The 16,658-nt window shown below is 40.7% G+C and overlaps 1 protein-coding gene across 3 annotated transcripts; it reads right to left on the reverse strand.

The window, feature by feature from the left end:
- Positions 1–8,815: 8,815 nt before the first annotated feature.
- Positions 8,816–15,310, reverse strand: rnmt (RNA (guanine-7-) methyltransferase). Of its 3 annotated transcripts, none has more exons than XM_029514923.1 (11): positions 15,266–15,310; positions 13,459–13,609; positions 13,239–13,368; positions 12,846–12,971; positions 11,198–11,310; positions 10,495–10,676; positions 10,141–10,305; positions 9,861–9,978; positions 9,371–9,472; positions 9,257–9,290; positions 8,816–9,000 (listed from the first exon to the last, which is right to left on the reverse strand). In XM_029514923.1, exons 2-11 carry the CDS (start codon positions 13,603–13,605, stop codon positions 8,963–8,965), a joined length of 1,155 nt encoding a protein of 384 aa, XP_029370783.1. In that variant the 5' UTR covers positions 13,606–13,609; positions 15,266–15,310; the 3' UTR covers positions 8,816–8,962. The 3 variants fall into 3 exon arrangements, with proteins under 3 accessions (XP_029370783.1, XP_029370782.1, XP_029370780.1); XM_029514922.1 differs by having other exon boundaries at positions 13,459–14,779; positions 15,266–15,283; XM_029514920.1 differs by having other exon boundaries at positions 13,459–15,306.
- Positions 15,311–16,658: the final 1,348 nt, after the last annotated feature.

Raw genomic sequence — 16,658 nt, forward strand, 5'->3', positions numbered from 1 at the left:
AAAGTTAAAAAATTACAAAATCTAAAAAGATATAAAAAAAACACAAAAAAAACATAAAAAACATTAAAAAAGATAAAAAAGACAAAAAATTACTTTAAAATGGGCGACGCCCAATTAAAATGGACGGAGGTCCGCTATGGGAGGCATAAGCCCCGCCCCCCTGGCGGTCCATCTCTTCTGGGGCAAGGGATACAGAGAATGTGGGGGATGGACCGAGCAATTCCGGTTCCTCCGAGGAGGATACCGGTTCCAAACCCCATACCTAACCCTAAACCCTAACCCTAAACCCTAACCCTAACCCTAACCCCTAACCCTAACCCTAACCCTAACCCTAACCCTAACCCTAACCCTAACCCCTAACCCTAACCCTAACCCTAACCCTAACCCTAACCATGAAGACCAAAAAAACCATAGAAACTGTAGCCCAGATTCACCACCCTACCACTCAGTCCCCCAACTCATGGACATTACAACCCATCAACCCCATCACCCACTCGAACGTTTCAGTACAACTATCTGACAATATCTCTCCCATTCCCACACAGGTTGATGTTGCTGGTGCCGAGGAGGACCAGGCAAGGCAGTGGACCCCCCACGATTCAATGGCACTCATGATGAAAGGGTCAAATAAAGTCAACCATGACATAACCCTAACCCAATCTGAGCCATCGCCACGACCAGCCAGTCGCCACCAGGGGGCCTCACTGCCAAGCCCAAGCCCCCAAAGCACCGGCACATCCTTAGCTATAACTCACCAACAACTTCTTGCACCCGTTTCTCCCTTCCCCATATTCTCTACATATCCCCAACGAGACATCCAGGACTCATCTCTCCACTTATACTCATCTGACCCTACGTGCTCCACTGAGGGACATCCTGCTGCAACCTTAACCCTGGACTCGGATCAACCTACCCAGCTAGACTCCTCCCCTCCCCAAGAAACCCACAATCAATCATCATTCACCACCACCAGTCCTTCAGCCTCAGCCCCCACTACTTATCCTCCCACCTACAAACCAGTACATCACATCGCCCGTCCCAGTAGAAAAATCCAAGACTGGCAATTCAGATGTAGAAAACCAATAGCCATCTTGGGAGACTCCAACATAAACCGCATCCCTGGACACAACAACCCCATGCTACAAATGGACAGCTACCCCGGAGCCAACGCCTATCATTTTTGGAAAATCTGTGAGAAGACCATCCCTCAACCTACGGTAAAAACTCTCATTTTTTCCATTGGCATTAACAATAGGGATCAGGACCCCAGACAGACCACCCTTAAGCAGTTGAAGGCCCTTTTCCGACAAGCTAAGTCGACCTTCCCCAACGCTGACATTTACTTTCCATTACTCAACTACTCATCCCATCTCACCCCGACTCAACAAAACAACCTCAAGTTAATTAACAACACCATGGCTACTTACTTTCCATTTCTCACAGAAATTCCCCACGACACTTTTAGGACTGAAAAGGACAACATACATTGGACAACAGACACTGCTAAGGCTATCTTTTCCAACTGGTGCCAGCTATTAAATTTACAATAAACAACACAAACAACCTGGACGACTTACTAGCACAACCAACCTGTACCTTCTATGGACTTCCTAACTCCTATCCCCCCCTTTTTTTTCAAAAAAACAAAAAAACCCCCTCCCCTTTCCTCACCTTAACCTCACCCCTTCCTTCCAATTCTAACCTTAACCCCCTCCCTTCTCCCAATCCTAACCCTAACCCCTCCCTTCTCCCTAATCCTAACCTTAACCCCCCTCCCTTCTCCCAATCCTAACCCTAACCTTCCCCTTTTCCCTAATCCTAACCTTAACCCCCCTCCCTTCTCCCAATTCTAACCCTAACCTTTCCCTTTTCCCTAATTCTAACCTTAACCCCCCTCCCCCTTTCTTTATTCTTTCCTCTTCTTTCTCCAAAAGCAAAACCCAAAACCCTCTTTTTCTCAGGACTTTGGAGCAGAGCAGGAGAGTGAAGACATTGATTCCACAGGCCTGGGCCCACCGTGCCGGGAGACCCTTTAAGATAACTCTATCCCCTCCTCCCTACACGGTCTTCTCAAGCTTGTGCCTGTACTTTTCCCATCGCACGGATCCCCCACAAAACCTCGGACCCACTAATAGCTCACCAGCTAAAACCCATGCTCTGCCCTTGGCAGACCAGGGTTCGATTCCTCATGAGGACAAATAAATTCTTATCAACTCACAGGAGACTCATTTCATTTTTTACTAATCTTTTGCATGTTCGTTATTTTCTTTATATTATAGCACTTATTTGCATGTTTTTTATATATTTTATATCCTTTTATATCTTTTATGATTGTTGGGAACTCCCTGTTTTATAGCACTTAATTTTATGGTTTGTTTGTTTGTATTTTTAAGCACTTATATTTTAGCACTTTACTAACAATTTTAGCACTTACACCCAATAGTTTATTTTACATCTCCTGTCTTAAGTTAAAATAGAATATTATTTAAATATAATCCTAATCTCCTCACTAGGATCCGTGCGATGAAGACTGGGATGTTATCCACCTACCTTAACTTCACTCAGGACCCATCCCAGTAAACTTGCTAAACTTCTCCCGACAGGTTCCTCTTCTTGCTCTGCTGACTTGCTCTGTCTGGGGTTCGAACCCGGGTCTCTCGAGTGGAGGTCAGCTCCCCTTCCCGCTCCACCACCTTTCCGCAGGTCAGTAGGCCAGTGCACCTTAGTTTAATCAAAACACTTAACCCTAACCCAACCCCAACCCTAACCCCTAACCCTAACCCTAACCCTAACCCTAACCCTTTTTTTTTTTTTTTTTTTTTTTTTTTTTTTTTTTTTTTTTTTTTTTTCTCTCAACTATTGCAGATTATGAAAAATTCTTTTTGGTAGGCCCGTGCAACTTAAATCATACTATGATTTACAAACCCAAACCCTAACCCAACCCTAACCCTAACTCCTAACCCTAACCCTAACCCTAACCCTAACCCCTAACCCTAACCCTAACCCTAACCCTAACCCTAACCCCCCCCTAACCCTAACCCTAACCCGAGATATGACCTTGTCGTAACGGGAAGTGACGTATATCCCGAACGGAAGCTCCTACGGACTCGGGGGTGGTACCGTTGGAAAGGGCGTACCCGAATTAGTGGGGATAGAGCTTGGTTTCGTGTCTCTATCACCTTCCTATCAAAAGTTATTCAAGAATGTCTAATCCTCAAATGTCTAATCGTGGTAATCGTCCCTATTCCTAACCCTAACCCTAACCCTAACCCTACCCTAACCCTAACCCTAACCCTAAACCCTAACCCTAACCCTAACCCTAACCCCTAACCCTAACCCTAACCCTAACCCGAGATATGACCTTGTCGTAACGGGAAGTGACGTATATCCCGAACGGAAGCTCCTACGGACTCGGGGGTGGTACCGTTGGAAAGGGCGTACCCGAATTAGTGGGGATAGAGCTTGGTTTCGTGTCTCTATCACCTTCCTATCAAAAGTTATTCAAGAATGTCTAATCCTCAAATGTCTAATCGTGGTAATCATCCCTATTCCTAACCCTAACCCTAACCCTAACCCCTAACCCCTAACCCTAACCCTAACCCTAACCCTTTTTTTTTTTTTTTTTTTTTTTTTTTTTTTTTTTTTTTTTTTTTTCTCTCAACTATTGCAGATTATGAAAAATTCTTTTTGGTAGGCCCGTGCAACTTAAATCATACTATGATTTACAAACCCAAACCCTAACCCAACCCTAACCCTAACTCCTAACCCTAACCCTAACCCTAACCCTAACCCCTAACCCTAACCCTAACCCTAACCCTAACCCTAACCCGAGATATGACCTTGTCGTAACGGGAAGTGACGTATATCCCGAACGGAAGCTCCTACGGACTCGGGGGTGGTACCGTTGGAAAGGGCGTACCCGAATTAGTGGGGATAGAGCTTGGTTTCGTGTCTCTATCACCTTCCTATCAAAAGTTATTCAAGAATGTCTAATCCTCAAATGTCTAATCGTGGTAATCGTCCCTATTCCTAACCCTAACCCTACCCTAACCCTAACCCTAACCCTAACCCTAAACCCTAACCCTAACCCTAACCCTAACCCCTAACCCTAACCCTAACCCTAACCCTAACCCGAGATATGACCTTGTCGTAACGGGAAGTGACGTATATCCCGAACGGAAGCTCCTACGGACTCGGGGGTGGTACCGTTGGAAAGGGCGTACCCGAATTAGTGGGGATAGAGCTTGGTTTCGTGTCTCTATCACCTTCCTATCAAAAGTTATTCAAGAATGTCTAATCCTCAAATGTCTAATCGTGGTAATCATCCCTATTCCTAACCCTAACCCCTAACCCTAACCCTAACCCTAACCCTAACCCCTGCTCCCCAACCTAACCCTAAACCCTAACCCTAACCCTAACCCCTAACCCTAATCCTAACCAACCCCATTTCCTAACCCTAACCCCTCCTATTTCCCTTACCCTAAACCTAACCCTCCCTCTACCTAACCCTAACACTATAAATATTTAATTTAATAACTTATTTATATACTAAAAATTATTTTGAATAACTTAATATAAAGATTATAATTTAAAATAAATATAATATAAATATTAAAAAAAATATATTATTTATACACATTATTAAACATATAAAGGGTTTCTAAATAATTAAATTAATGAAAAATAACAGAGGGAGGAGTCAAAACTAAAAAATCTTAAGTGAAAACTAAAAATCTTTAAAAACAAACTTAACCGATTGGGAAGAAAGCATATAAATACAAGCGCACTTGGAATTCATTCACCTTCACTTAGGCGATCACAGGAGGAACATCTCCATAGCCCAAGCCACAATACTTTTTTTGTGTGCCACAGGCCTGAGGAAGACCCATAAAGGGTCGAAACGTTGCCAAGGCACACACATACATTTATTTACACATACATACAAATAAATACATTCATATATACACGCACACACACACTTATTAAAAAATAAAAAAATATAATAAATAAATAAATTTTTTTTCATTTTTTTATTTACATTAGATCATTTTTTATATACTTTTTCCTTTCCTAAATTTTTGGAAAGTGTTTTTAGTTGTTTAAAAAGTTTAAAAAGATTAAAAAACATAAAAAAAACATTAAAAAAGATAAAAAACACAAACAATTACTTTAAAATGGGCGACGCCCAATTAAAATGGACAGAGGTCCGCTATGGGAGGCACAAGCCCCGCCCCCTTGGCGGTCCATCTTTTCTGGGGCAAGGGAGACAGGGAATGTGGGGGATGGACCGTGCGCTTCCGGTTCCTCCTAGGAGGATACCGGTTCCAAATCCCCTACCTACCCTAACCCTAACCCTAACCCTAAACAACAAGGGGAGGAGTTAAAATTAAAAAATCTTAAGTAAAAACTAAAAATCTTTAAAAATAAACTTAACCGATAAAGACGAAAACGCATAAATACAAGCAGAAAAGGTAATGTTGATGTAGAAAGCGACAGCCTTAGTTCTGGGTTTCTTTCCCTACTAGACTCAATTGGCTTTTCCCAGCATGTGAATGAACCCACTCACTGCTACAATCATATCCTTGATCTTGTTCTAACTTATGGCATTGAAATTGACAAGCTAACAATTCTTCCCCAAAATTATCTCCTGTCTGACCATTACCTTATTACATTTGAGTTTACTTTAATGGGCTCCACAGCATTGAAGAATAAATTCAGCTATAGAAGATGTTTATCTGAAGCTGCTGTGGCTAAATTTAAAGAGAACATTTGGCCATAATTCCCAACAATGCCATATCTAAATTTAAATGAGGATTTCTCCCATACGCAGGTTGATGACCTTGTGACTAGCACTATGGCCACACTGCGTTCGAATCTTGATGATGCCGCCCCTCTCAAAAAGAAAGTATTCAATCTGAGGAGGATGGCTCCCTGGTATTGTTACCAAATCCGTACCTTGAAGCAGACATCAAGGAAATTAGAAAGAAACTGGCGTTCCAGTAAGTCAGAAGAGTCTCACAGAGCCTGGAAAGACAGCCTAAAAACGTATAAAAAAGCTCTCCGCAGTACTAGAAGTTCATATTACTCAGCACTCATAGAAGAAAACAAGAACAACCCCAGGTTTCTCTTCAGCACTGTAGCCAGGCTGACAGAGAGCCATAGCTAAGTTGAACCAGTGATCCCCTTAGCTCTAAGCAGTAATGATTTTATTAGTTTTTTTTTTTTCAGACAAAATTCTCACGATCAGAGAAAGAATTTATCAGCTCTTGCCTACGTTAGATAAAAATCCCCTTCTGAAGACGGCAACTGCTGAATCAGCTGCGGCGCCTCTTTTACATCTGGAATCATTCTCACCTCTAAATCTCTCAGAGCTAGCTTCTATAGTTTCATCATCCAGACCGTCAACCTGTCTATTAGACCCAGTACCAACTAGCCTCTTTAAAGAGATCTTTTATGTAATTGAGCCGTTCATTCTAGATTTGGTTAATCTGACTTTATTTCTGGGTTATGTACCTCAGGCACTTAAGACTGCGTTCATCAAACCCCAGCTTAAAAAGCCTAATCTTGATCCAGATGTTTTGGCAAACTATAGACCCATATCGAATCTTCCATTTATTTCTTAAATCATTGAGAAAGCTGTAGCAAAACAACTACACGAGCATCTGGATGGGAACAGTTTGTTTGAAGAGTTTCAGTCAGGATTTAGAGCCCATCATAGCACAGAAACAGCGCTGGTTAAAGTCTCCAATGACATTCTAATGGCCTCAGACAATGGATCAGCCTCCATACTTCTCCTTCTAGATCTTAGTGCTGCATTCGACACCATAGATCATAATATTTTACTACAGAGACTGGAACATGAAATTGGAATTAAAGGAACTGCACTAAAGTGGTTCAAATCCTACTTATCAGATAGAAATCAGTTTGTTCATGTAAACAACAGCTCCTCCTCATGTACTGTAGTCAGTCATGGAGTCCCGCAGGGTTCGGTACTTGGACCAATCCTCTTTACGCTTTATCTGCTTCCTCTAGGCAACATTATCAGGAAGCACAGCATCAATTTCCACTGCTACGCAGACGATACTCAGCTGTACCTATCAATGAAGCCAAATGAAGTCAGTCAGATAGTCAGACTGCAGGCATGTCTTGAAGACATAAAAGTCTGGATGACTGGAAATTTTTTACTTCTCAACTCTGACAAAACACAAGTTATTGTACTCGGTCCTAAGCACCTCAGAAAAATACTATCTAATCATCTCATCAGTCTGGACGGCATCACTTTGGCTTCCAGCTCAACTGTAAGAAACCTTGGAGTAACCTTTGACCAGGACATGTCCTTTGTCCCTCACATAAAACAAGTTAGTCGGGCAGCTTTCTTCCACCTGAGAAACATTAGGAAAATCAGAAACATCCTTTCTCAGGATGATGCAGAAAAACTAGTCCATGCATTTGTAACTTCTAGGCTGGACTACTGTAACTCATTACTATCTGGATGTCCAAACAAATCTCTAAAAGGCCTTCAGTTGATTCAGAACGCTGCTGCACGAATATTAACAGGAACTAGGAAAAGAGATCACATCTCTCCCGTGTTAGCTGCTCTTCATTGGCTGCCAGTAAAATATAGAGTAGAATTCAAAATCCTTCTTTTAACGTATAAAGCTCTTAATGGCCAAGCTCCATCGTATCTCAGAGAGCTCATAGTTCCTTACTGTCCTAGCAGGCCACTCCGCTCTCTAGATGGAGGTTTACTTGTGGTTCCTAGAGTCTCCAAGAGTAAATCTGGAGGCAGATGGTTCAGTTATCAGGCTCCTCTTCTATGGAACCAACTCCCAGCATCGGTCCGGGGGGCGGACTCTTTAGTAACTTTCAAGACCAGGCTTAAAACTTTCCTGTATGACAGAGCGTACAGTTAAAAAGTCCTCTACTCTTTAGGTATGCTGCTATAGGCCTAGGCTGCTGGGGGAAGGACTGAGGTTCTCTCTCTCTCTCTCTCTGTCTCTCCCTGTCACCCTCTCTCCCTCTTTCTCCCTCCTTGCATGCGCTGATAAAAACCATCCTTCTTTAAAAAAAAAAAAATAAAATAAAAAAACAGTTTCACCCAGTTCTAAGCATTTATACTGCATTTAATAACCATGTTCTGCCAAAGTCTCTGTCTCTCCCAGTTCCTCTCCTCATCCTGCAGGTGGTGACTCATCTCCATCCCATGTTCCTGCAACACCTGCTGGTCCCATATAGCATGAATTCTGTATTACAGCTCAACTCCATGAACTTCATGCAACAACATGTTCCTGCCTACACCCCCCCCCTCCAATGCCTGCCTGCCTGTCTCTCTCTCTCTCTCTCTCTCTCTCTCTCTCTCTCTCTCTCTCTCAACCCAACCGGTCGAGGCAGATGGCCACCCCCCCTGAGCCTGGTTCTGCTCGAGGTTTCTGCCTCTTAAAGGAAGTTTTTCCTGCTCATCGGGGGATCTGTTGGGTCTCTTTAAATAAATTTATAAAGAGTTTGGTCTAGACCTGCTCTATATGTAAAGTGCCTTGATGTAACTTTGTTATGATTTGGCGCTATACAAATAAATCTGATTTGATTTGATTTGATTTAAATGGGATGGAAGGGAAGGAGTAGGAAAGAAAGAAGGAAGGAATAAGAAACAATTCATAAATTCATCCTAGGTTAAACATTCTAATTTGATTAAGAAATACTCAAATACTTACCTTTGGAAGTTAAAAAAAAAAAAAAGTACTTACATTTGGATTAAAAAGGGTAGCAGGGAGTTGGTTAACTGCACTTACGAGAACAAAGACACCAACAAGAGCCAACTCTTCAAATTTTGTTTAATTCATGTCAGCATACTCAAGCAGTATATTTAAAAAAATGGATCTAAAAGGAAAACATGTAAACACTGTACAAACACGAGACAGACAAAAGGTGAGCTGATGAGTAGCTTGATCAAGAGACTGTTGGATCAGGACATCTTCTGAAAGACAAACACCAGGTAGATACCTGGACAGAGCAAAGAAGACAAGACATTTTCAGTTAAGTTATTCAGTATTTTTAATATCACCTCCTCACTGATCTACCCTACTGTGATTAAAAGGATTCTGCTTTGAACCCCTAAATTTCTCTGTCAGTCTCAAAACAAATTTTCTCATAATTGCTCATCTTTATCACAGGAGAGTGAGTACGACCATGCTGACATCACGCTGGAACTTTAAAACATTAAGCAAGATGCGTGTTATGTGTTTGACGTTAAACTTACTGGCTGCTTCCCACTCAGATCTGCTCAGAGTGCCCTACGCAAACAAAAAACAAACACTGTTAGAACAAAATCTACATTAAACCAATTAAAACTAAGATGTGATATTCAGCTCACCAGCGGTAGTTTGATTCCAGCTCTGCTGCAGTGCTCTTTAGCATGGCAGTACTCCCCTCTGCTGTCTGAGGCCTGCCGACCTCCATCCTCACAGGGAAACGGCTAAAATGAACAATTCAACACAACTTTTACAGTCCATGTTGAGTTTCAAAACCTGAACTTCAAATCTAAAAATGGACATCAGTGATGAAGGGTTATGTATTATTATTATTATTATTATTATTATTATTATCATTGTTATTTTAGGTGTCAGCTTGGCTTGAACTTGGCTACCCACAACACAAAACAATACCAATGATTTGGAGTGTTTTTCATTGTGAGGTTACCATAGCAAGTAACCATGGTAACCTAAGAGTTGGGTTAGGGATTCCCCACACATCAGCTACAGTTAAACCCACTTTCTGCAGTAAAGAGCAAAACACTTACTGAGGGAAAGATAAATTTTTACTCCACCGCAGCCAATTATTTTTAACTGATTGTTGATTAATACCTCCAGAGCCATCATCTTCATCATGAGACTGCGATGATGCTCCTGCTTCATTTTTTCCTCAGAGAACTCACAGAATCTCTGCTTCAACACCAGACGCATGTTATAGCGCTTCGCCATGCTGCCACAAATACAAAGTTATTAAACAAGTCGTAGTGTAATGAATGTTAGTTTTACTGTACAGTCTACAAAATCGTTCAACAGTACACGGTCTTACATTTATCATCATTTCTTCTTTTTTATAACTAGTCAAACTTCTTCTGCACTGCAAATATAATCTTACTGTTCAAAAAGAGGAAAGTAGACAAGGAACTCTGGAACATTGACCACATCCTCCAGGCTGAAGTGATACTGACATCCAAACAGAGAATATGAACCTTTCGACTGAAAGGAAACTTTAAAAACCTCATTACCAAACGACAGGGAGTCTGACGCCTCCAGACGTTTACTGTAAAGAAAAAAGGAGGGGTGTTGACATTATTTAGTAGGCGAAAGTACTTACTGTATATAAAGACTGTAAGTAAAGTCAGCTCATTATTCCACATACTGTTGACAACACTCACGCAGTAACACTGTAAGTGTACAAGTATGTGTGTATCATTCCTTCTATACAAAAAGCATTAGAATTCTTTCTTACACAAGTTCAAAGGCATCTGGCGTCGTCCCAATAAAGTAACCTCCAGGTTTCAGTCGATCACAAGCATTTCTGAGCATCATATCCGCCTTCTGTTCACTCTCAAATGAATAATGATAAACAAACTGACAACTGCAGATGTCAAACATCAGATCAGGGCGATCCAGCTTCTCAGACAGAACCTCCTGTATGAAGGAATTGAGCACATTTACAGTGACAGAGTAGTCACACCCAGTCATCAATAAGAAATGTTCCTCATCTTTGTTCCAATAATGAACAAACAATTCCCTTGAGGTCATAACACATCATTTTGTTGTTTGTCATATTATTTCTGTGAGTGTGCAAGTTAAAGTGTGTTAATCTGGTCTAATGATTGGTCCAGAAACTGCATGGTTCAACCAGTTATTGAGATTTATGTTCACTGACTCCACCCACTCTGTGACTGAAGATTGTGATAAATTAGTATATAGAATTAACATTATTAGTATCTGCCAGATATTAGCTTTAGCAGATCGTGACTGAGATGAAGACCAGAGCAGATTCTGAGTAGTTCATGAAGAAAACGCGTCATTCAGAAAGTTGACATGATTTTTCTGACCACAGTATATTTCCACAACAAAGACAATACAAAGTGAAACATAATGATGGAGAGAGGGAGTGTGTGGAGGTTTGCCGAGATGAAGTGATCTATATATTGCAGTTCTACCTTGGAGCAGTCTGCAGTGATAAACTGAGCGCTGAACATTTTCTCATTAGCGTGGCCTCGTTTCATCTCTTCATAGCGACTCTGACACTGTTCCACCGAGACCGCTGCCATATCTGCAAACAAATGTGGATCACTAATAGTTATGTATACCCATCTGTCTTAGATGATGCACGGAGGGGGCTTAGGATTAGGGTTTAATCAATCAATCAAAACCAGATAAAAATCCATCATATAGAATTACATACAACACAAACACAAGTTTAGCACAAAGAGACAAATGTAACAATGTCTTCACTGACAGGATATATAATATGTACTACCAAAATCTTATGTTTGATAAACCAAAGATGATTCTATCTTCAGAGTTATAAGCCAGCACATAAATGTATATATGAGATTTGTTGGAAAGAGTTTTAGAAGTTTCTAAAGTATTGACTTTAGCAGCAAAAAACATTTCACTAACACTACACTATTCAAGTCTCTTCAGTAAAATTCTCACTGCATCACTGTAAGCTAGTTGAAAGATTTGTAAACTTGCTTTGTTAAATTTGACCACAAATGTGCATTATAAAGTGATGTGTATTCTCTGAACAGACATCCTCGGTCCATCTGTATACACAATAAACTTGCTGCTTCCTTGTGCATACATCACGCAGCATGGCCAAGAAATATCATCTATCATTTGTTTTCTAATAAAAACGTACAATATATTTTACCTTTTTACAGCCATTAAGATTATTATCAGGCAATTTAAAGTCAGGAAATTTTAGACATTTGTATTTGATATCATCTTCTACAACATATCAAATCAGATTTATTTGTATAGCGCCAAATCATAACAAAGTTACATCAAGGCACTTTACATATAGAGCAGGTCTAGACCAAACTCTTTAAGAAATTATTTAAAGAGATCCAACAGATCCCCCGATGAGCAAGCACTTGGCGACAGTGGCAAGGAAAAACTTCCTTTAAGAGGCAAAAACCCCGAGCAGAACCAGGCTGGCGGGGGGTGGGGGGGGGGGGGGGGGGGGGGGCATCTACCTCGACCGGTATATGAAAGCACATAATGTTGGACGAGGACCACAAGCTTATCTGCAAACATGATATGATTCACTAGAGTATTGCCACTCATGCACCCAGTATTACAGACTTAACTGCTTGGACAGATAATCAGTGGGGTCAGAGACAACTTGGACAGATCCAAGCCCTGTGAGAAAACATGGTAGACTTTGTGCACAAGATACAGGCACATCACACTTTGCACAAGGTCCAAATCTGGCGTCTAATTGCGGACGCTTTGGGGTTTTATTTAAATTTTTTATTTTTTTGGAGGGGGGCAGTATTGCACATGAAGAATCTCCAGCAGCTGCTGCTTGACACTGTAAACATTTCACACCCCATCACACAATAATGTCATGGTTACTAGCACTACTGTGATAATTTATTTATTAACTTAAAGAAGTACAAGCTCAGTGTGGAAACATGCAGATATGTAATGTCAATATGACATCAGGAAGATCTTAGAGTCCTGAAGCAGCAGAACAAGAACAAACACTTGTAAAAGCATCTGACAACATCTGATCAGGGGAATGGTCATATTAATGAATAATAATAATAATAATAATAATAATAATAATAATTTAATTACCTGCACAGACAAGGTAACTGATCCCACCCTTCCTCCACTTCAGGAGGTCTCCTCCTTTCCCACAGCCGAGGTCCAACACAGATATCTGCTGAGAACCTGCCTCTCGTACCTGCTCCAGGATCTCACCTGTCAGTCAAATAGCCGATTGATGGAAAGGAGTTTAAAGTACATCAGGTGTTTTTCTTCTGTATAAAACAATTTACTAAGAGCTACAGTCAACGACTTTCTCCTGGTTAAGAAAAAAAAAAAAAATAACTGTCTAAGCCACTGCAGTTTCCAGAAGGCAGTTCCAGCAAGGTGGGGGTGTACTGATCGGAAATATCTGGTCATCATAACTTCTGAACATTGAGGACTGAAAAAAAATATGTTTAGTACTGAAGACTAATCTGTTACCAATCAAAACACTCTTCAACCAGTTGTTAAAGTTCCGCATGAAGAAGATTCTGCTTCGACTTCGAGCAGCCAGACCGACTTCCTGCAAACTGTTGTAGTGACTGGCCACCTTCACACTGTGATCGATAACCTAACGGACAATTAAAAATCACCATTTACCATCATTTCCAAATTAAAACTTAACCAGAAACAATTTATTAGTTATTGTCAGTAAGTGTACCTGCTTCTTTTTTGGGGAGGTCTCCTCTTTATCCTCCTCTTCATGTCTCCTCTTCATTCCCATCTTCTTTCCTCCCCCCCCCCCCAGTCTGTCCGCATCCTCTCCTCCTTCCTCCACTGTTTCTGTCCTGAGAGACTGATACTCCATTTTTCTTTTTGAAAACATACAATCACAGAAAAACAAAAGTTTCACACAACAAAAATCCTAAACAGAGGGTATGAACAGCATCTGCTCATCTATTGACAGTGTATCCTCCACTATTACTGTGAGTTCTTCTAAAGCACATGCATTTAAACCACCTCTATCAACTAAAGCTGCCTTTGTCCAGGAAAACCCTGAAGAAACGGTAGACATTAGTACAAAACACCAGTTATTGTCACAAGTTTTAATTCATCCATTTTGGAAGCTATACCTTTATTCAAGCTTTCTTAAAAATGGACGGCGAAGGAGGTCAAGTGGTAATTGACCATGTAATTGCAGCATCGTGGGTTCGGACTTGTCCAAGCAAGCAATGCTGCAGGTCATTCCACTCTCTCTACCCCCATTTCCTGTCAGCCTTACAGCCAATTACTAACTGACATAGGAAGCCAAAGGAAATAAATTTAAAAAGGTTTCTTAACAATATTTACTGACCAACTATTCCTATAGTCTTCTGAAGATTCAGATCATATTGTTCATTTATACAATAATATAACTGCGGGAGCTCATACCATAGATTCCTATATTATTTACCTTGAACCAACATCTGTTCCCAAAGAAGATGCAGTAATTGCTCTTTTCTGAAGTGATGTTTAACAACATAAGACGCTGTGACACTGAGCAGACAATTCAGCATACCAAGTTAAACAATTTGTGACGCTGCTGTTAAAATAAAATTTGACTTCTACTGTAGCTTATCTCTAAAAAGAGAAAAGCAATATCAACTTAAATTTACACTTTTAATCCCAAACAAGAGTCAGGAGGACATTCCCATAACAAATACCAATCCGCACCCCCCTTCAGACTCGACCAGCCCTGTCTGTCTACTTTCGCCCATCTAACGACCACTGACACCTCAACATCCTGCAGGACTGTTGTCTTATTCTGCTTCAGGGGGAAAGGGATGGGGTTAGGGGGTAAAAATTTCAAGGTCTGAGTCATCATGGCTTCATTCGCTCCAACTTCTGCATGGAAGATGAAATTCAACAGTCTTTATCCCAGAAGGGTTTTCTGTTTTAAATCAAATCAAATTTCTTTATATGGCGTCCCAACCCCCCCAAAATAAGAGTCCAATCAAGGCTCTTCACACACAGAGCAGGTCCAGACTAAAGTCTTTATGCAGCTGTGAAAGACACACAAGAAGGCGGGAGATTTAACTTTATGGTCACACAAACTTTTTCGCTAAATTTGTAACGTCAAGGGTTTAACAGACGATTCTTTTTAATCACAGCTTGTAATGCGACAGGAAAACACATGTCTAAATGAGTAAGCTGGTGATGAGGATCCGTCAGATTCCTGTCTTCGACACAAATAAACAGGATGTGTATGGCCATGTGTAGCTGCCTGGGACGGACACCAGTTTGACTGGACTGGTGTTTGTGGGTTTCTGAGTTTATTAAAGAAACGTCACAGCTTCACTGGCTGATAGCAGCAGTTTAACTCGCGTTAGCGGTTAGCATGCTAACAATACGACGGTCAAAGGAAACTCCGGTTTTTGTCAATGAAAATAAAAACGGATCGGACGGAAACACGGAGCGGATTAAAGGCGACACACAAACGACCGATTAAAGTTCACAACATTTCATAAATAAAAAAGGAATGAACTCACTTGGTGTCCAGGAGGGACGCATACGCTCCGATAACTTCCGGTCGTAACACGTCACACTTCTGCGTCGCACTCGAGAAGCGGCGCTATAAATAGAAAAAATAAAATAAACGGCATCAAATCAAAATAAAGGCATTTTTAGTTTTCCACCAATGTAAAAAGAAACGCGTGAAAGATGTTTCATGACGACTCAGAGAAGGAAACCCTTTCTTTGCTTGATGAAACAGGAATGTTTCTAAAAACTTAATATTTCAATTGTGACAGAAATAAACGTCCAGATACCCATAACCATGAACTCACTCTACGTTCACACTGATAATCCACATTGATGGATTGGAGCTCACGTTGTCAAAATCAACTTACATCTAATCATATTTATTTAAGAATCGCCAAATCACAACAAATTTACATCAAGGCACTTTACACAAATAGCAGGTCTGGACCAAAGTCTTTATGAAACGACCCCAGATGAGCAGGGTTAGGGTGAACCCCCCCATCAGATGACGAGTTCCAGTTTTGCTCTGTTTATTGTTTGTACATTTATACGCGTTTCTGAAATCAGACACATCTCCTTCTTTACACAAACACCTTTAACTGATCTGACAATGATCCCTGTTGTGTTGTTGTACGTTATCACAGTATTGATGTCGTAGTTGTAATACATTGTAGTGACAGGAAACATTCAGCAGGTGGAGCTGCGACGATCAGTGACAAAATAGACGAGCATCATCATCCTCTCATGCTGAAAGGAACTACAGAACTCACGAATGGACTTTCTGGGTTTTAGTTTTAATTGTTCTCTCTTTGTTGTCACGCATTTGATCAAACTGTAATTCTAAATCTTTGTTTTTCTCTGTAGATCAATATTAAACTGAATTATTCAAATAATTGGAAAACTAAACAGCAAAAACAAAATACAGACAAACAGTTTGATCAAAACTGAGTTAAGAGAAATTACTGTATATACTTTATAGATAAAGTTATATACAGTGACAGAATCACACATAATCTCGGCTGTTCAATTAATTCAAACGTATTTATACTGAACTGAACTAATTCCTCACATGAATGATAGAGTGATGTATTAGATAGCTTTCATTCATCTGTTTCAACCCAGAAGTAGAATACAGACTCAGGTTTATAGTGAGTAAGTGGTTTCTTTATTAAAAAGAAGGGGACATGCCAACGAGGTGAAGAGAAGGGACCCTAAGACAGAGGGACAGGTCTGGACTGAAGCTGTGGGGGAAATAGGCAGAAATGAAGAAAACACAGAGACATAAAGCACAGCGGAAAAATCAACATACAAATTCCCAGACACAAAGAATCAAAAGTCAGCCATGAGAAAAGGCTAGAAGAGGAGAGAGGCAGAGACAGGACACATAAGGGAGGGAGAACA

The sequence above is a fragment of the Echeneis naucrates genome, chromosome 11 (genome assembly GCF_900963305.1).
Source record: "Echeneis naucrates chromosome 11, fEcheNa1.1, whole genome shotgun sequence".
NCBI classification, from domain to species: domain Eukaryota; kingdom Metazoa; phylum Chordata; class Actinopteri; order Carangiformes; family Echeneidae; genus Echeneis; species Echeneis naucrates.

Bases quoted from the DNA above. Each gene is read 5' to 3' on its own strand.
- rnmt (XM_029514920.1), bottom strand. From the start codon at position 13,623: ATGTTTTCAAAAAGAAAAATGGAGTATCAGTCTCTCAGGACAGAAACA. The intron at 10,677-11,197 runs GTAGAACTGCAA...TCCTTCATACAG, and splicing joins TCACTGCAGACTGCTCCAAG to GAGGTTCTGTCTGAGAAGCT. The intron at 9,473-9,860 runs GTATTAATCAAC...TGTTCATTTTAG, and splicing joins TGAAGATGATGGCTCTGGAG to CCGTTTCCCTGTGAGGATGG.